This window comes from Manis pentadactyla, chromosome 9 (genome assembly GCF_030020395.1).
Source record: "Manis pentadactyla isolate mManPen7 chromosome 9, mManPen7.hap1, whole genome shotgun sequence".
In the NCBI taxonomy this organism is placed as follows: domain Eukaryota; kingdom Metazoa; phylum Chordata; class Mammalia; order Pholidota; family Manidae; genus Manis; species Manis pentadactyla.
Genome location: NC_080027.1, coordinates 115,070,581 through 115,091,800, shown reverse-complemented (window position 1 = coordinate 115,091,800; position 21,220 = coordinate 115,070,581). Strand labels below are relative to the sequence as shown.

The following is a 21,220-nucleotide window of genomic DNA, read 5'->3' as shown; positions in this document are numbered from 1 at the left end:
TTCTTTTTCACTTCAGCTTTTTAAATTAAAATTATACACGTGCATCCTTTGAAGAATAGAACATTCTTGAGAGCTTGTTTAAAAGAAGCCAAAAGCTGACCTGGTCACCACCTTTCCCTCTCCCTAGAGGCACCAGCGTGCACCCCTAAAGCCCTAGTGTGTGTCTCCTCACAGGCTTTGCATGCACTATGCTTGGCCTTTCAGTTCAGAACCTCACCATTCCCGGTTTGGGGTATTTTCTAGAATTACTACCTTCTCCTTCCGCGGTTTACTCCTTTTAGAACTCCCATGGCTCGGATGTTGGACATTCTGGGCTGGCTCTCTAATTTTGTCTTCTGCCTCCCACATTGCATAACTGTTTTTTTTTCTTTTTTGGTGAGGTTTTCTAAATTTTATCTTCTGACCTATTTTTTTAGTTTTCCATTTCTGACATATTTTTAATTTCTGAGGGTTCTTTTTTATTTTCTGAATGTTCCCTCTTAAAAGCAATCTTATTCCTTCAAGAAGGTAAGATGTTTTCATGTTTTTGATCTCCGAGTCTCCCAGGATGGTATTTGGGGCAGGAGGTTCTTCCCGCTGCAGAGGCCCTCCATTTCCAGGCTGCTCTGCTCTCATTTCTGTTGGCTGCTGTCATTTCTGTTAAGGCATCATGTGGGGTGACGCTTGGCTGTCTACTGTCATTCCAGAGTGGGATACTAACATACCGACTGGGAGCTTTGTGGGCACAGAAGAGGCCTGTGGACTGTAGCCTTCACTGCTGGGTAATCTGCTGGGCCCTGTGTTGGGAAAAATCTAGATGTTGTATCTTCAATCTGGTCTCTTCATCCAGGCAGGTGCTTCCAACCTCTGCCCTGGACAGCATAACCAGGCTGCCAGTGTTGTTGAGAGAAGAGTGGGAGAAAGGCTCAGCCCCCTGCTTCCAGTGGGGGGGGTGTCCCCTTTGTAGAGGGAGAAGAGAACCACGCACAGTGAGGCCTGAGATGGGAAAGAAGGACCTCTTCATTCCTCGGATTCCTCGAGCCCCTTTACAACACAAAGACGAGCCTTCTCCATGACCTCTTCTCAACCCATTCAGTGCCAGACTGACTCATTCCCGAAGGACCCTCCCCACAGCAATGAGGGAGGCAATAAGGGCAGCGGCCATCCCTGTGTTTGTGGGGGAGGAGGGCAGGCCTGTTGGGAAATGGACTGGGGCTCCTCCAGCCTTGAAACTTTTTGAGAAACTACTCATGGAAAAGCCCACCCTCCTTGGACATGGTTTCCTGAGGACATATCTATTACAGGCCTTTTTATTTGACATGGTCAGTAAAGACCTGTATCAACCAAAAGGGACTCCATCACCACTTGGAATCTGTCCCTGCACTTACCTGGCTGCTTTCTGCTTATCTGAGAGCTGACCACACCACCGCCCCCACTGGCATTGCGGCCCCACCCACTATCCTTGGGGTGCCAGGGGCCATGTGGTCTGTAGGTGGTCACCTTAGTCATGAGCAGCTATGTGGGGAAAAGGAAACAAGAAGCCTGGCTAAATGACACCCACTGGCAGTGAATCAGCAGGGCCTGTCTGCCCACTCAGAGCAAGGTAAAGTAGCCCCCTCGTACTTTCCCATTACAGAACATACTAGAAGGTGCATTGGAACCAAGAACAGTGAATTTGAACACTATCTTGACTGCCCCTATTTCCCACACAGTTCAGCAGAATTCCTAAAAACAACACAAGCAAATCACTACCATGACAAAACCCCCAGCTTCCAGGGATTGAGAAGTCAGTTTTCTAGAAGTGGAGAAAACTTTACTCAGATTTTTCAATGACCCAAAATATCACGGCTATATATGGGCTGCTGATATTTAAGTGGGATGCAGATGGCTTCATAAGGCATTATTGCAAGGAAAATGGATTACAACCCTACCAAGGGCAGCCATTAGAGAAACAAAAGAAAATTAGACAAATCTAAAAAAGAGCTATTTAGCCCTTTTCGCAAGCTGCAGCCGCCCTGCTCGATTCCACTTGATGCACATGGACAGTTCTCATTAAGGCAAATTGCAAACGTGCAACAGAGGGGGAACAGAACACTTATAAAACAGCCAGAGGAGCCAGTCTGGAGTGCAATGTTTGTGCTGAAATCGCAGGCATCTCCCAAATCGCTGAGATGTGCCAGTTGCTTTAGGTTTCTGACAAAACTCTGTCTTTTGTGAAGTTGGTCAGTAGAGAGAGGAAAATGAGTTTGGATTATGGGCTCAGCTCTATAAATGACCATGCACCATGACCCCCACCACACCCACTTCAGGAGGTGGATCTGTTGCAAAGGACATGATGTGCTGTAATGGTTTCCTAGGCATAGTTTCCAGAAAACACTGAAGGGGCTGGAAACCCACAACAGAGGCTCTATAGAGCTGGAGGAATAAAGTAGGACTGCAGACAGGAAATGTTTCATTCTACCTCACAATTATCCCTTTATTAGCTCCAAGAAGAGAAAAGAGAATAAGCATGGGGAAGAAAACTACTGGTTGGGGTCTTCGTTACAGCACAAATGACATTAGCTACTTGTCCCATTATAAAAGCGGACGTGGCCTTGAACCTGCACAGTGCTGGGCGGGCTGGTGTTTGGTACTCACTCGGACAGCTGTCTTACATATGATAGTGTCTGCTGAAGACGATGGAAAATTCCAGAATCGCTTAGCTAAGATAAAGTGTTTGCTTTACCTAAAGTCAATTGGACTTGCAAACTAAGGCCGCGTAGTGACTTGAAAGCCAAGCCAGGCAGGCCTGCTGCTATCGCCCTGGTTTTTCCAAATGCCTGTGCTGCCGCGGGAAGGCTGAAGCAAGGATGGGCCAGAGTACGCTACCTTCACAGGGAAGATTTCCTGTCCAAATCCATCCAAACGTTCCACTTCGTTGATGTACATAAGCTCAGCTTCCGCTGGCAGGATTCCACTGAAATCAAAAACCATCAAAGGCGGAAATGGTTTAAGAGCAACAAAGTCAGTGGAAGATCGACCCTCCTGCTGGCAAATTCCAGAGCTATAGAGTTTAGCTTGCCTTCTGGGAAGAGCCATCACCAGCCCACTGTTGAGGGGACGGTGCACTACTAAGGAATTCATTAACATATTCCCCAGTAGCGTTTTACTCTACAGGGAAAAATAGGAGGAAGGTAAAATAGTTAATTAAGAGCCACAGCGCTGTAAACACTAAATAATTATTACAGACATCCCTATGAATAAGGCTGCCTGCTTTAAAAAATAAAAGTTATTTTTCTCCCACTTGGGAAAATAATCTCCACTGGTAATAAAGAAAAAAGGAAATATAAGAAAAAGTTTATGAGGATATTTTGGGAGCCAAGAGGTCTGGGACCCTGCGCGGGTCCCCTGAGGTTGGCAGGAAAGGATGCGTGTTTCCCACCGGCCTCAAAGAGCTCCAAGCAGCCTTGGCATTAAACTCTTGGTGCCTCTTTCAGTCTCACTCCTTTTCCTCTAGATCTTGAATTTCCCACCCAAATGGGGAAAGACCCCTCACTGGGTCTTTACTCAGCACAGGAGGCTTCAGGCTTCCCAGGTCTGGCAAGATATTTTTAGGAAGGTCCCAGAGAGGAATTCTCTTGATCCAACACATGTCTGTGTGGGCTTGCAGGTGTTAAAGAAGAAAAAGAAAAAAAAAGAAATGTGGAGAGAGAGAAAAAAGAAGATAGGGGAGGGAGGGCAAATAGGGCAGTTTTCAAATCTGCACACCCCTCTCCATGCAGAGCTGGATCACGCGCTGAGGACACAGAACTGCGTAGCCCCAAGGCAGGGGCCAGGTGCAGGGAGCTGAGGCCTCCTGCACAGACAGGACTGCACTGCGCAGGGCCAGGCCGCCCCCGCCCCCCCTGCCCTGCCCTCTGCCAACGCTACCTGTGGGCCTTGTGCTCCTGGGCCACCTTCTGGGTCAGCTCCTCCAGAACAGCCTCTTCCAGGGCCAAATCCTGTCAAACAGAAGCAGTTAGAGTCACTGACCCATTCTGCTAGCCCTCTGCTCTCTGCTCCAGAAGATGTTCCTGATCGGCCTCACTTCCGCAACTTCTCCTTTACTCCTCTGAGTCAAAGGTTGTAATTTTTAAGACGGATTGTCCATGTTACTCTTGTAACGTGGCTCTTCACTATAACTAAGGTTATTGCAAGGGGCCTTTGGAGCCGCCACCCAAATTTTTAGGGCCCTGAAATAGCTCTTCTTTCTTTTACTTTCTTCCCTGTCTGCCTGCCTTCCAGACTCATTTTTATTAAAAATGTTCTGTTAGTCCTTATATGTTTTTAATGATCAGGGTGCAGGCAAATAGTTCCCAAGACATCATCCCTTCAAAAGCCAAGCCTAGGAAGGGGCTGTGCCTGGGCTTTCCGCCCGCCACCGCTGGACCAGCAAACCAATTCAGAGCCACCTGAAGGCAGAGCAGGCTCACTCATGTGTGGGACCCTGGGAGCACAGGGACCATGGCGGCTGAAATCCTCGGGGAGCTCCGTGAGATGGGGGCCGTGCATCCGATCAGCCGCTGTCTCCACCAGCTGAATCCCAGGCCGCTGGGGCACAGGTGTGCCAGCTCCCAGGGGATTAGAGCCGACTGCCTTGATCTCTTCCCAACTCCCCTTCAGTGATGGTGGAAGTATTTATAGGGCTTGTTAAACATCTACTAGTAAAACACTGTCTGAGATGGAGAGATGGGGTCTTCAGGAATAAATCGAGACCTAGAGACCCCAGCAATCAGTTCCTGAGACACTGACACACATCGTGACTCTGCAGCTCGTCTCATCCTTGTGGAGGCCTTGGGGAGGCTTAAGCCGCAGGGCCAGCTGCCTCCGACCTTCCCAGGCAGCAGGTGCCACAGTGCCCAGGCTGACAGGCACCAAGGAGGGTAGAGATGTGCCCTTGCGGGGTGTCACTCCACAGGGGCTCTGAGCCTTGTGTCATGGCGAGGACCTCTGAAGCTCATCAGACACATTGTGGGGGGTGGGGGGTTTGGAGGACGACGTTTTGGCAGAAAACATCAAAAATGCCTCATTCCCTTGATCCTAAAATGCCATTTATATAAAAGTTACCTCTAATTTTTTTTTCTCAAGGATGAAACTCTACCCCAAAAAGGTACATACACCTCAATACTGCAAAAAACACCCCATCTCAAATCAGCAAAATGTGAAAACTCAGTATTTTTTTAAAGCTGGAAAATGAGAGTGTAACTCTACCTTGGAAATCCTATAGCCCTGCAGATGACCACAAAAGCCCTCAGAGAACGCACAGAGGGAATTCCTGGCAGCTCTTATTTTTCGTATGTTATCTGATTGATTTTCTGTTTCCTGTTTAGCCATCCACTGAAATGACTCAAGTCCATGCTAGGAAGGAAATAAGCCTGTGATTTTCAGGTTTGTGTCCTGGCATAACAAAGATACCACACGGCTTAGAAATTTAGCTGTAAGCGTGCATCCAGGTATTGAGGAGTCATAATAACTTAATGTCAGTTTTAAAAAGCAAAGAAAGGCATGTGGCAATAGAATAAAATAAAGACAAGTGAAGATCAAAACATGCTCCATTAAACTCTGCTTCCTATTTTTAAAGAAGAAAAAAGTCCAAAGGTCTCTCTGCTATTGTACTCGACTCAACCGCCTCTCTCTGCATCTGGGGCTGCCCTGCGGTATGTGTCCCTGCCACAGAGACGTGCAAGAGCGGCCCCACAAGAATGAAAAATGGCTGAGCACATGCCTGTACACAGCCACACACCTGTGGAGTGCCCTGTGTACTTAACTTTGTTCTTTTCTCTGCTGCGTAAATGTCACTTGACAAATGCAGTTACTTTATGAGATCAAACGCAGCCATTCATGCCATCTTCCCTCCCCCACCAAAGGCATGCATTCTTCTCTTTGAAAGCTCTAGTGGAACCAAGCAGAAAGTATGCAACCTTCTATGGCTCCCCACTGCCTACCCAATCAGGTCAACACCTGGGCCTGGCATTCAGACCATTCTTCAGTGTGACCCACCTTTCCCTTCCAGACCTCCTCTCTTAGGGGTTCAAAGCCTCTGGCAAACTCTTCTTCCTGAAACAGACTGCTTTCATGTCTCCACTCACATTCACGTCCACCCTTCCTGGAAGAACCACCCAGACCAGTCACATCGTATGAAATGTCACCCCATACTTGCGGTCTCATCTCGGCTACCCTTCCCTTGACAAGGCTCCCATATTCCACCTAGATGGAAGCCGTCCAACCAGTGGACCTACCTCTTTCGCTCCATCTGTGCCTCTCTGCTGGTACTACAGTCTGCCTACTGTCTTTCTTACAGAGGTGTTTGTATTGACCTCCTCCACACATGGTCTCAATGCACTGATCCAGCGGTTCTCAAAGCGTGCGGTCTGCTAACCGGGACGGAGCCCATGCGTTTGAGCTCCTCAGGGGTCTCCGTCTCATCTTCCACCACCGCCCTCCAGCACCCCTGAGGACAGTCACACTGCCCAGCTGACTCACCCAGTCATCCGTGCTGTCTGGCCTCTGCTCTGTCTCTGTCTGATTGTTCCTCACCCCCTTCCTCTCTGCCCACTGCAGTCCTGCTCATCCTCTAAGAAGCCACTCAGACACCATTTGGCGTTAAACCTTCCCTAATCCTCTGAGACATGGAACCTCTCCCCACATAAAACCCTGGCTATACCTACTTTATGACACTTGGCTTTGTATTCTGATTTTGCAAACTTCCTATTTACTCAACTGCTCTGTCATCTCCCTGAGAACAAGCGCTATTTCTTATATAACTTCATCCCCTGGAGGTTATTTACCCAGGTCAGCAGTTTGGGCAAAACAGCTTATCAAAAAAATAAGTGGGGAATGATGACAATTTCTAAAATCGGAGCCAGAATGTTGGAATGGGTACGGCTCTTCCCTAAAATGGCTTTTCAAGTATTTTAATCCTTCCTTGTTAAAACTCTTCTCATTAACCTCAAAGCTACCAAAAAGCAAACAAAAATTCTCCAGAGATGGAAACCTAGCCCTATCCCTAATTTAACCCAGGAATGGGCATTGCACTTCATTGACTCATTCACAAACTTTTACGAGCACAGACTATGTGCCAGACGACAGAGGGGGTCCTGCTCAAGGATCCTGGAGCTGACATTCTGGCTGACAATAAAAAAGAAAAAAAAGGACGAACAGGTTCAGATGCTGAAAAAGCTCTGAAGTATACACATAAAAGGTGTCTTAGCCGGAAGCGGTTGATGGCTGGAATGTATCATTTAGGTGGTCAAGGAAAAGGACGGCCCCTCTGAGGAGGTGATGTTTGAATCAAGACCCAAATGACTAGTCACAGAATGATCTGGGGCAGAGCATTCCAGGCAGAGGAGACCCAAGCACAGAGGGTCTGGGATGCAAACAAACTCCGTGTGCTCAAAAAGGAAGAGCACCACGGGGCTTGGCGGGGGTCGAGGGGAGGCGTGGAAGGGTCTTGAGGAGGTAGACGTGGCATCCTTACTTGTTCAGTTCTACAAAATTTGTCCCTACTTTAAAAATATATGGAGTTTCCTCCCCAGGGAATGTCTGTGTAAAATCCTATGAAGTCTTCAAAGGAAAAGAATTAAATGTTTACAGGAGGCATGAAACTGATGAAGACAAAGGAAATCACACTTACCATAGGAAACAGCACATATTCTCTGAGGAAATCTTGAGAATCAAACTGATTATAGTCTCCAAAATCAGCTGAAAAGAAAAGAAGGGAGGGGACTGCTATTTATATGAAATTAAAGATGGAATAAAACAGGGTAACCTGACCACATTTATTCTTCCACATCATCCTATTTCTGCACTATTATTAAATTAAAAACCAGCACCAAGCTGTGCTTGATATTGTTACCACTTTACTTAGCAATACTGTAAATATCAGCACATGAACAGTGCTCCACAGCTTTCTAGAAAGAAGGAGGAAATCGGAAAGTGTTTCCTAAGCTATTTTAAAAGTTTCAAAACAAACCTATACTGACCTTTTTGTTAAGTATGTATAACACCTATCTTCAGAATATCTGCCAGGTGGACTTTTTAACTCAAGGTTAATTTAGGGAACTGCAGAGCCAAATCCATCTGTGTCTTTTCATGTATTTGCCACTGGAAATTCCCAGGGTAAATCACCGTTGGCAAGCAACCTCGCAAATTTTTACACCTCCTCAACGACTTCACATGTTGCAAGATGCCAAACATTCTGTTTTGTCCTGTTTTCATCTCACAGTGGTATGTTTGAGCACATGCAAAATGAGTTCAGTGAGCCTCTATCATAAATCTGCAAGTGCCGTGCTTCTAACCCCACCTGCTCTTCAAAAAAAAATGAAAATCAACTCAGCATGAAAGTTTAATTTCATGTAAAAGATACAGCATCTGGTAAAAATGAATTCAGGTATCTTTAAGGTAATAAGAGATAAAGAATGCGAGGGTCCCTAAGAAGCCAGTGTAAATACGTTGCTGAGGAAGCAAAGATGTACCTACCAACTCAGTACCTAAATAATCGTCAGACGAGGCACTCAAGAATAGCACAGATCACATGCTGAGGCCATTTTCAAGTTTAGGCATCAACTATCATATTTCATCACAACTTATACCTCTATTGATGTAGCTTTCTAAATGCCCACTAAGAGTTCTCAGGAGAATTATTTTACAAATATTATAGCCAGAGGAGATTTCATCGGACTGAACAGTTAGCTTCAAGGGCCGAATGGCAAGGGAACCGAGAGTAAATTCAGCTTCCTTCAGCCTGAAAACTATCACCAGGGTCCTCCAACATCCAGGTCACCTGCAATAAAGTCTAAGGATGGAAGAGCAAGAGAAACACAAGAGAGTAAATAAAGCAAACGGAAAAGAAAGCTTTTTAAAAGGGAAAAGATCCAATTTGAAGAAAGGCACTTACAAGATCTCTCTCTTCTCCCTATTAAGGGTGTCTTCCCTGTTATTTTAATGAGATTTTTGTTATAACCACTTATTGTTCTGTTATATTGTTCTTTCCCCTTCCAGTCTGTAAGTGGACAGATGGGGTCCATCATATTTTGTAAACCTCTACCCACAGGGTAACAAGAGAAGCTAACTGCTAGGAATCACACATCCACCAAAAACTGCTAAATTGCTAATACCCCAGAATGAAAGAGGTCGAGGGAAGGCTCCTTCTTTAGACATCTTAGAATCCAAAAGGTTCAACTTCAGTTCAGAGTTTGGGATGGGAAGTTCAGTTCACAGATTCTAAAACAATAGTCCGCACAGCAAGAACTCAGTGGCTGGCAGGCGTACATTTAGACATTAACTGATTTCAAAGAAAATAACAAAAAGGAAACACATTTGTCTTTAAAAATTATATTTTTATCCCCTTGTTTTTAATATGACTAAAGACAATGAAGCCAACACTCAATAAAGAGTAATGTGTGAATATATACACACACACATATATATGTAAGAAAAATTATGTAACATGTCAGAAATGCAGTAACTTAGAGATGATAGAAATAGCTGATAAATTTAAGTAGATAATGTACTTCAATACATGTCTTTTGTTCCATAGTACAATCATGCATTTTAAATTTATCTCTCTAACTGTGTAAGAATATATTACACTATAATGTTTAAAGCTAGCACCCTTGAAACTGATGTGAAAGTCACACAGTCATAGCATCAAGACACAAAATGTGACCACAGTGGGCAGTGCGGTAATTCTGAGAAAATATTCCACAAACCCTGAAATGTAGCTTTACTTAAAGGCAGGATGAAAGCTTCTATTTCTCCAAAAAAAATTAAAATTACACAAGCTGAGCAATTTGCAAACAGCTTTGAGAAATTCACTATGCTGCCACCAAAAATCACTAAACTTTGCATTTTTAACGTAAGATATTTGGAAATGAAAAGCAAGAGTTATTAAGGGATCATTTGAGTAAATTTAACTTTTCCCTCTGAGAGGCCAGCAACACCAAAATCAAACAGAAAATGAAATTTCAAACATGGGGCACCACTCTCTCTTACCTTGCACAGCTAAGCCAGCCAGCCGAATCACCTGTTCCAATGTACACCGCAAGCGCCCTTCAAGTACATCTTTTTTGACCTGCAGGTAATACTGATACCTGTTCATGGGAACAGAAGAATGAGTAACTTTACAAACAAATATAGTGTTGGATTATATTCCCATAACATTGATGTCTCTGGATGTAAAACTTTATGTACACAGCAGGATAGGCAGGTGATGGTGATAAAGGTCAACCCTGTAAAAGAGGGAAAGTAATCTCTGCCTGTGTTTATCTTTGTTTGAGGTTGCAGGTACTACAACCCATTCATTCTGAGTTTGAGAGCATTCTCATCAGAGCATTTCATGTGGGCCGGCAGGATGAATGACAGAGAAGGACCAGTTCTTCCTAACACAGACTAAGAACGAAATGTGCTTCCACATGTGGGCTCCCACAAAAGACTCAGCTGCCAAAGCTACCTTCCACAGTGTGCATTCCCAAGAAAATTCTGGAACACACCATTTCCTAAACTAAAGTTGGGTAGGGTAGATCACAAATAGAGCAAATAGTTTGGAATCTGCTCATGGGCAGGATAAAGCTTTTCAGGGCCAGGCTGACCCTCCATGTCTGTGACTCATAAAAATCTAATCTAGTGCAATACTGAGCCTTCCAACCCAAAGTACATTCTCAAACCAGCGAAGTGCAGAGGGACGGAATGTGCCCGTGCACAACAGCAAACCACAGACTAGACCACTGTTCTCAGAAGCTAATATACTGGATATTGTTCCCCTGCCAATAAAATCGTGCTTTTAGAATTACCTAAACATGTAGAAATCTCTTCACCCCAAACCTTTACTTCCTTTGACCATATTCTTAAAAAAGCACAGTCACCTCTATACCAGTCAGAATTTTCTAGCATTCATTCTTGGCAATGTTACCAAACTTTTTGCTCGTGGTAGCCATAATGCTCTACTTTTTCTAAACCTTGACATGTCAGTCAAGGAACTCAGGAGTGACCCAAAGTCCAGCTCTGTTGGAGAGAGGCCATCAGTGCTGACAGCTAATTATTGCCATCTTCCGCAGACAACATTACATATCAATCCACTGCCTATATGAGGGAAGGGATCAGGCTCTGCCTACTGCAGTACAGTCTCCACTTTTCTCCTCTGGCATCTACTGGACAAGGTCAAGGAAACCATGTCCATTTCTGGTGGAAAAAACCTATACTCAAATCAGAAGGACCGACAAGGGGAGTTATGTAAAAATTCTCTGTAGTCAAACTTTATAACAGAAAAGCAACCTACTTTTCATATTCCCATCTTAACTCTAACCTAAAATCTTCATGATCATTTTACAGGATCCATTACTGAGTCAATTTTCTGTCCATATCATTTGACTAAATCAATTAATGTATATAAGTGGTGTCTTCCTTGATTTCCAGAGACAAGTCCCTGATTTCTGTAGAAAACCTTTGTGTCCACTCACTGCCCTGAGATCAGGGGACACTGCCTGCCTTCACCCCATCACTCCCTCCTTTGCTGGTTAGAGGCTTCGTGGATTCTAAATCCCAACAAGCAGGAACAGAGGTCACATGCACGAACTTGTGGTTAAAAGTCTCTTATTAGTAACGAAGTGGCAGTTCTGCTGTTGCTGAATGTGCACAGTAGATAAGGAGGAATACTAAGTAGGATTCTTTTGAAAACATTGTGAGATTGAAGGCATTGCCTCTGTGTGTTTGTATGTTTTTTAGGGAGTTTTTGGTCATATATGCTCAGAGGAAAACAGGAAGTAATGTCCAATCTTTTCCTTCTTCATAGGAGAGAATCAGAGTAAATGAAACATTTGAAGCAATAATTGCACATGAATTTAAAGAAACATCACCAGAATCATTCAAAATAACAAAGACTAAAGCAATCTGAACCAGCACAGTTAAAATATGCCACATATTATCTTCCAGCTTCCCTTTTTCCCCCTGTTTACTGAAGCTGAGTCTACAGCTTGGACATATTTTCGACTGTTTTACCCAAAATAAGTATCACAGAAATGTGGTCTCTCGCATTCCCAGGATGCCGCTGTTTGCCTGCCTGTCTCCCATTCTCCAGGGATAAAGACAGAAGTCTGCACAGGGCTGGCGAGTGTCAAGGCTCTCGGGTTCCAGTCTCATTCAGCAAACCAAGAGCTCCAACCAACACTTCACATCAGCACCTTTACTTCAAGGAGTGTGTGCACCCTATCAGTTACGAGCAAAGCTCAGGGTTCTTATAGCCTTACTGAAATAACAGATTTATGTCCAAAAACTTACTCTAATGATGTTAGTTCATGCCCTGGGAGAAAGCTCAGTCAAACTGGAACTAGGAGGGAAAATACGGGCTTGAGAAGCGCCCTTCTCACACCATGCAACACAAGAGGCCCCCTGCCTGCGCTCGGCACCTTCCCTCAGGCCTGCCCTCAGCACCCTCTGCCGCGCTCTTTCTCTGGTCCCCAGCCTGGCTCTTGGTTTCCTCTGGCACCCGTCCTGCACCTCTGGGCCAGACTGAAGGAGTAGGTCAACGCACTCATTAGCACGAAGTAAACTTCCCTCCAGAGACACCAGGAACTGCCTGTGAGCCTTCTGTGGACGATCTTTTACATTTATAACCCAGCCAGTTCTTAGCTAAGAGAACACCTTCCTGTGGAAGCCCAGGAAGCAAGGGGATCCTGAGCCATGAGAATGCCTTTCAGGCACCAAAAGTTCATTATGAAAACAGACAGGATTTTGCAGAGGAGCCACTTAGAATCTGAAGCCCCCACTTTCAAAATCAGAGGAATAAGAAGAGAAGAACAATGAGGAAAAGTGTTAACTCTGCCCTATTGCCACAGGATGTGCCTTTCTTCAGAAAAATTAAAGGGTATCAAAAACAAATAAACCAAACCACCAAAGAACTCAAAAAATACCATCTCAGAATGGAAGGAATCTTCAAGTATGGAGGACAGGTACAATGAGATTCCCAAAAGGAAAACCAACCAAACAAACCAGAACATGGAATTTCAGGGAGGAGAGGACGGGGAAGTTCATCTACTCCACCTAATCCTATAATGTTTGAATCTCTTCCACGGGCCGTTCACTCCTTCCCATGTTGAGTGATTTCCACTTACTTTCTGCTCTATAGGCCCAGGAGACACATGGAAATTGACACATGCTTATCAAGCACTTCCCTTATGTGTAAGTTGGCTAGGTACCAAGGGACCCCCAGTGCGGTCTACAACAGTCTCCACCATGCAAAGGTGCTCATCATCTCTTGGACCACTGCTGTCATGTTTCTCTCTCTAATGCACAAGTAAGGGTTCAATTTTTAAGAACCAATGAGTAAAAAGCATTTTAAAAAGTGTTATCCTAGCAATTTTCTGTCACACTAGTTAAGGTCGCCTTGAGAGATGAAAATCATCAGCTGACACCTTTGGGAATATAATCCTCAGGATTTAGTAAAACAGTAGCTGTAGTTTTCTTACCCTGCTGATCCCACTGTCAATCACAGCTATCTATCACTTGCATAATGTATGAGTATGTTTTATGATAGATCCGTTCTGCCTAGGCAGCAGTGAATCCCAATCCACTAGCAAGGAACACCGGGACTGTTCCTGGAAATTTAGGTTAGGTGTGGGTTCATACGGGGATACAAAACCCAGGAGCAGAAGAACATAGTACGCTTCCCTGGAAGCCATCCAGACTATAAGAGAGTCTGCACAGTGCTAATAATACAGTGCTATTACCACAGGAGGTTGCGGATACAACTACATGAGATCGCAGAAATGAGAATGAAATTTGGACCACTCTGGAAATTGTTTGCTATGTTCTTGCTCAGAAGGCCCTTTAAGAATGTACTAAGATTCTATCCTCTATGAAGACTAAATTAGAGAAAATGAGCTAAATTGTTTCTAGAATGTTTAGGTTTTTGCTTATTTTTGATTAAAGATTCAATTCTAACGGCAGTAAACTGTAACAGGGAATCCTATTTTGGAAACATGCAATTTCACGGATGTATACTCCACCCTGTCATAGCTTTGGGTGGAGGGGAAAAGAAAAAAACCAGTCCTCATGCCAGGAAAGTAAGCATGTGCCAACTTTCCAAAGGGATCCTCTTTGAAAACCCAAGCTCAGAAGGGAAACTTCTTAATATTTTTCATACTCAAAGACCTGGAAGTAATCCACCTGATGGCTGAGGTCCAGTGAATGGTTATAGGTCAGGAATAGGCTTTCCCTCTAAGAACTGGTATATATAATTACGCTGGTTGAATAGAGGTAAAAATCTCTATTTTCAATTTTTTTTTTGTTTTGCTTTGTCTTTAATCTACAGAGAAGATGAACTTGTGGCTTAAATGCAGAAACAGAAAAGACTGCCTGAAAACCAGTGCTATTGAACTTTACGATTGCAAACTGACAGATACTGTGAATCCGTCTCTCGAGGTCTCCTCTCTGGAATACTTCTATCCAGTCTCAAGAAAAGACGTGACTTTCCCATGTTCCTTCCTCCCCTAAGATTTTGAAAAGAAAGCTTTTCAAAATGCCACACTGGGTCAGAGCAATAGAGCACTCAATACCTGGGACGCAGCTATCAAAGAAGTCTTTCAATATTGTCCTCAACATCTGCAGATGTACTGCTAAGATCTTTAATCTCTTTTTAATTCGCGTATGAGGAATTTATCTAAGTACTTAGGTTCTACTTGCAGGTCTGTTCATACTTCTGAGTATGAGCAGTGCAGATTGAGAAATTCCATGTGGTGTTCTGAAAGTATGGCCTGTACCACCGCAGAACCACAAATAATGTGAGAGGCGCTCAGAGGCTGAGGGCAAGCTGCTTTGAAAATATTTCTCCCACCCCTTCCACAAACAGTCATTCCAAGTCCAGTTCAGCAGAAGCTTCTCAAACAGGAAAAAGCCAAGAAAATATGAAAACCTTCAGATCTGATTTTGGTCATGCTTCTACCTAAAGACTCAACTTCCTCAGCCTAAATCCCAGGATGCTGGACACAGGAGGGCGGGAGGCTGTTTTTACTGTTCCAGAGGTTTGCTGTTGCTCTCCATGGGGCCTCCCCTTCGGGGGTCATTCCTGCCTACCTCATCAAGTTTGCAACGAGCTTTGGGGCCAGGGAAATGGGGGTAGAAGGGACAAGTGCCAGGCCTGAGCAGAAGCCCTCGGAGCCAGCACCTGGTTCCCATCTCCAGGTGCCTCCCGCCTGAGACCTGCAGTGTACAGGTAGGGACAGCTGCTGGGTTAGCCTAAAACCAGAGCAAAGAAGGCAGAGGACGCAGAGATGCATAGGTGGGCACAGAACAGACCTTTGATTTTGAAGGTCCCAGAGATCTGGGGGTCACAGACATTGTAGCATGATTTAGCCTAAGCTACTTGACAAGGGAAAGATTTCAAGAATCCAAGTCCCATGCTTTTGTTTTCAGAAAACCAAACCTTGAGGGAGGAGAATGGCTTGCCCATTGTAACAGTGAAGGCAGGGCGGGAAAGACCAGCGCCTGGGGCTCTTTTCCATGCAGCAACCACACAGGTGGAGAGCCTGGGATCTGATTCCCAGCCACTGGAGGCAAGGCAGTTTCACTGAAGTTTAAAAATAAAAAACACACTACCTGGTGATTTTTAGGATCCTGATGCTTCTAAGGAAGGGTTTCAATAATCAAGGTAACTCCCTACCAACAGATCACCGGAGCGACAGCAACTGAAGCCAACACTGACATGGAAAGCTTTTCTGTAAAAAACACATTGCAGGACACGTTTCATAGCCTGGCCCACGGATTATTCAGAGCTGTCTTTTCCTCCCAGCAGCAGCCTCTGGGATATTTCATGTTCCTCTTCCAGAGGCAGAAAGGAGGAAAAGGAGACGGAGCTATGCATTCCAACTACTTCCTAAGACGCTTACTGACAACTTCCTAAGCCACATAGAGGGATAAAGTAAAATCTAAAGATCAGGTCTCCAGCCGTCGGCTGGCCCTGGAAGAAGTCTGACCCAGGAGCAGGTATGTGCGTTTCCATCTGCAGACTACTCTAAAAGAGTAAATAGCAGTTCTTCATCGGCGTCACACACCATCCTTACTGACTCTTGCACTGAGCAAAGACACTCCTAGATTATAGATCACAAAGAGTTATCCAGACGGCGTTCTGTTGCTGCCTCACCAGCACCTGATTAGCACAGATTGCCCACACATTGCCCTTCTCACCCTACTGCCCCCGGAGATCTGAGATAGAAAGAGAATGGCTTTTCATAGTTAAAAGCACTCCATAAGCTGTAACTCGACCTGCAGTATCACCGTTATTACCAAAGAGCTCCTGTCTGCCTTCCCTCCTCTGTAGTTCAAAGTCAGTCAACAAACTTATTCTTCCCTTACTCAAGGTCAGTAAGAAGGGCTGTAACAATTTCGAGAGGGGAGGATATCAATACTTTCCTTAAATTCCTCAGTCTGCGAAGCCTGCCCATGAAGTTACTGGGCCAGGAGGATCAAAGACAGAAAGACAGATTGTCTTGTCATTGTTATTATTTTAAAAAAGGGTAAAACCTAAAATGCCCTTTCCTCACTAGAAAATTTCCTTTACAATCAGCAGTATTAGAAGAATCTTGCTAGAATGTACTGGATAGAACCTGGAACACACGGTATGGACCGAAGCACTAGCTTTACTCTCTGGTTGACATTATCTTGGGCAAGTAAGAAATAAAGGTACAAGTTTCTCTACTCTAAAAGACAAAGGAGAATGAGCAGAAGCAGGACTAGAATCCTGGGGTACAGAAGAGGAATGTAAGTTTAACTCTTAGACTGACAGAGACAAACAGGAAAGAAACGGCACATTCCATTCATTCCAAAGGGTGTTCACAGCTGTAAATCCAGATAATGGATGGGGTGGCCCACCCAGCTCTCCATCTGCCAGGACCAGATAAACACTATGGAAGCAGGCCTGCAACCAGATAAACCTGAATGTCTCCCTCCCTCTGTCCCTCTAGCCTCAAAACCTGGGAGAAGATTTCAGAATAATTTACGATTATTCAAGTATAATAATGTGTTTGGTACTGGACCCAAGCACTCTCTAAAAGATTTTATATTTAATGAATGTCCAAGTTGACAGTCAATTAAAACTCTGCATTGTCAAGCACACTAAGAAGTCAACACTCCTGCAACTATGCAAAACTGAAATAACCCAGTGGGGGTTGGGGGTGGGAGATAACCTTAAAAGGGAAAGTTTTTCTTCTAGCCTTTTTCACACCACAAGCCCACATTATGTATGTATTGTGTACGTATTAAAATACAAACACACGCATACACTCAAACACATACCAACGAGATGGTCTCGGCAAAGTTCAATTCTAGAAATTTTCAACATTCATGGATCAATACCCTGTTTTTCCAGACACCTAACTTCTTACTGAGACTCCTTAAGTCTCAGTGAGTCAAAGGATTGAAATTCTTTCCTAAAAAGGATGATGTCTGTTCAAATAAATGCACACAAACATACAAGGTCCTTAACTACTAGTGAAAAATGGCCAATGATAGCAAGGTGTTGCAAAAGACCAAAGCATGCCACAACCTGATCCTTGCTTTCTGCTCCTAAACTCTTGCATTAATTATAACAAATTACAGGGACTCCACATACAGTTTATAAGTACAATAAACTCCCTAATAATAGCCTACAATTTAATCAGGAGTTCTCTTTAAAAAAGAAAAACTCATTCTCTATATCATATAGGGAGAAAGAATATCCTGAATCCACTTCTCTTTGTTCCAATCTCCGCTATCGGGTTCAGATTCTTTTACAGTCATCACATCGATAGGATTTAAAAGAGCTAGACAGATAGCACTGCTGTGGGCTGTATGCTCTGAACTAGGAAAACAAGACAGCCGAAGTAGAAATACCTAGCCTCAAAAGATTAAATACTGCCCTGAAATTTGTGATGTTAACACAGAATCTGAGTTTGTTTCGCTCTGTCTTAAAACTCTCCTGTAACTTGGAAAACAGTTTGGCAGTTCCTCAAAAAGTTAAATATGGAGTTACCACATGACCCAACAATTCCACTCCTAGACATATACCCAAGAGAATAAAGAACACAGGTTCACTCAGAAACTTCTACACAAATAGCAACATTATTCATAATACCCAAAAGGAGGAAGCAATCCAAATGTCCACCAATTTATGAATAGACCAACAAAACATGGTCTACCCATACAATGGAATATTATTCAGCCATAAAAAGGAATGGGGCATTCACATAGGCTACAGGAATAGATGAACTCTGAAAATTTTATGCTACTGTGAAAAGATGACAGACAAAAAGGCTACCTATTGTATGATCCCACTTACATAAAACATCTGGAATAGGCAAATCCATAGAGCATAAAGGAGATTAGTGGTTCCCAGAGGCGAGGGAATGGAGGACGGAGAATGACTGCTAATGCTCTGAAATTAAACTACAGCAACAGTTGCACAACTCTGTGTATACACTAAAAACCACTGAATTGTATACTTTAAAATGGTTAAAATGGTGAATGTTATGTAATGTGAGTTTTATATCAACAAAAACAGTAGCCCTAATCAGGAAAATGTTTACACTCCTGATACAATGTGAGGCTTCTCATAATCCACTCAAAATGACTCTTTTTAACTTTATGTTTCAGCACACACTAGATACTTGAGTGGTAATAAGTTTACTGTGCCCCCCAGTACCTATGCTCTCTTCCAACCCCTTATTGTTTCCTCTGTTTGGTCCTTGCCCATTCTCCTCCATTTGGACAATCACCTACTCATCTCTCAAAGTTCAGTTGAAATAAATCTTCTTTATAAAGCTTCCCAAACCCTCTCATCAATCAGTTAATGGACCCTGCCTTCCAGCCACTCACGTAGTTCACTCAGGGCTCTCGCATTGTCCCCAGTGCCTCCGTGACTTTACCATAACTGCCTCACACACTGGGGACTGGGTCTTACCATTTAAAGTCAGTACATGGTACTAAGTAGATACTCAATAAATGAAAATGTTCCTGAGTAGACGGAACACTGACAGCGAACCACACACAGACAAAGGGAGGGAGGAAGTCCTCAATCATCTCATACTCAAATTAGATATTATTTTTCTGGTATGAAAGAAGCACCTAAAAGTTTCAGAAAAGTGACCCAGCACACATCAAGCAGGAAGCCTTGAGAAATTTTTGTTTTTAGGCAAAGGGAAAAACTATTCCTTCAAAGACTTGGAATAGCCAATATAATATTGAACAAGAAGAATAAAGTTTGAGGAATGACACTATCTATCTTCAAGACTTACTATAAAGCTACAGTAGTCAGGATAGTGTGGCATTGGAGAAAGGGAAGACAAATAGATCAGCAGAACAGAAGAGAGAGCCCAGATATAGACCCCCATACAGTCAACTGATCTTTGACAAAGGAACAAAGGCAATACAATGGGACAAAGATAGTGTCTTCATCAAAAGTAGTCTCTTTGAACAACTGTGAATTCACATGCAGAAAAATCAATCTAGACACACACCTTACACTCTTCACAAAACTTATCAAAATAGATGACCATAAAAATGCAAAGCCATAAAAATCCTGGAAGATCACATAGGAGAAATCCTAGAAGACCCTGGATAGTGGAAATGACTTTTTAGACCACACCAAAGGCACAGTCCATGAAAGAAATAATGGCTAAGCTAGACTTCATTAAAATTAAAAACTCTGCTTTGCAAAAGGCAATACCAAGAGAATCAGAAGACAAGCCATATACTGGGAGAAAATACTTACAAAAGACATATCTGATAAAGGACTGATCCAAGGTATACAAGATCTCTTAAAACTCAACAAGAAGAAAATAGCCCAATTAAAAAATGGGCCAAAGACCTTAACAGATACTTCATCAGAGAAGATACACAGATGGAAAATAAGCACAACGAAAAGATGCTTCACATCATATGTCATCAGGGAAATGCAAATTAAGATAATGAGATACCACTACATAGCTATTAGAATGGCCAGAATCCAGAACACTGACAACAACAAATGCTGACCAGGATGCGGAGCAGCAGGAATTCTCACCAACTCTCATGGCTGGAGAGAATGCAAAATGGTACGCAGATGTTTACAGTAGCTTTATTCATAATTACCAAAACTTGGAAGTAACCAAGATGTCCTTCAGTAAATGAATGGATAAACTGTGCTACATGTGTACAATGGAATATTATTCAGCACTAAAAAGAAATGAGCTATCAAGCCATGAAAAGATATGGAGGAACCTTAAATTCGTATTAGTTCAGTAAAATAAGCCAGTCAAAAAATTGATTCCAATTATATGGCCCTCTGGAAAAGAAAAAACCATGGAGAGAGAAAAAAGATCAGTGGTTGTAGGATGGAGCATGAATAGGCAGAGCACAGGTTTTCAGAGCAGTGAAAGTACTCTATATTATGTGATATTATTATATAACAATGGATGGATGTCATTACACATTTGTCTACACCCACAGACGTACATACACCACCAAGAGTAAATCCAAAGGTAAACCATGGATTTTGGGGGATGATGATGTGTTAATGTAGACCATCCTTTGTAAGAATCCTGGTGAGACATGTTGATAAAGGGGGAGGCTGTTCATGTGTGCGGCACGAGATATGTGGGAAATCTCTGTGCTTCTCCCTCAACTTTGTTATAAACTTAAAACTGTTCTAAAAAAGGTTTACTCTCAAAAATGAAAAATACTCCTTCAGTGTGGACAATCTGTTTACTTGTGATTGATTTAAATTGCTTTCTGAGCTACCAAGCAGCAAAGGAGCTCAGGAATGAATCACAGTCAAGGATCAACAAAAGCATGAAATAAACCCTGACGGTGGGCAAGAAGAGGCCCACATCAAGGAGGAACAAGGCTCCATGCAGACTACATGCCCCAAACCACGCCTCCACACTGCCACTGTAAAATAAGGAGCCTTGTCCCTCTTATACTAGGAAGAAATATGTCTTGACTCATCAGCACAAACTACACACCTGCCTGCCCTGAAAATCGTAATATTACCTACAATGCCACTGTGGGAAAAAAGAGTTTAAATTACATCTAAGAGCTGAATGAGCCAACTGCCCAAAGATCTGTCTTCCTGGTAAAGAGCCAGGTTTGTGGCTAAAAGTTTGCATAATATCCTTAAAAATCTGGTGAGCCAGCAGATGGAAGAGCGGCACTGTTATTAGCAATGTACCTGGTCTCAAGGAGAAATGAATAAAAATCAATGAATATGGGCAAAATGATC

The 21,220-nt window shown here is 43.4% G+C and overlaps 1 protein-coding gene across 3 annotated transcripts in view; it reads right to left on the bottom strand.

The window, feature by feature from the left end:
- The window catches only part of PTPN14 (protein tyrosine phosphatase non-receptor type 14), a 164,108-nt gene that overhangs the window by 34,985 nt on the left and 107,903 nt on the right, over nt 1–21,220 (bottom strand). For all 3 annotated transcript variants that reach the window (XM_036912525.2, XM_036912524.2, XM_036912523.2), the window contains exons 4-7: nt 9,991–10,088; nt 7,631–7,698; nt 3,889–3,959; nt 2,848–2,935 (exon numbers count right to left, since the gene is read on the bottom strand). In XM_036912525.2, the coding sequence (XP_036768420.2) occupies nt 2,848–2,935; nt 3,889–3,959; nt 7,631–7,698; nt 9,991–10,088 (325 nt within the window). The remainder of the gene's footprint in view (nt 1–2,847; nt 2,936–3,888; nt 3,960–7,630; nt 7,699–9,990; nt 10,089–21,220) is intronic.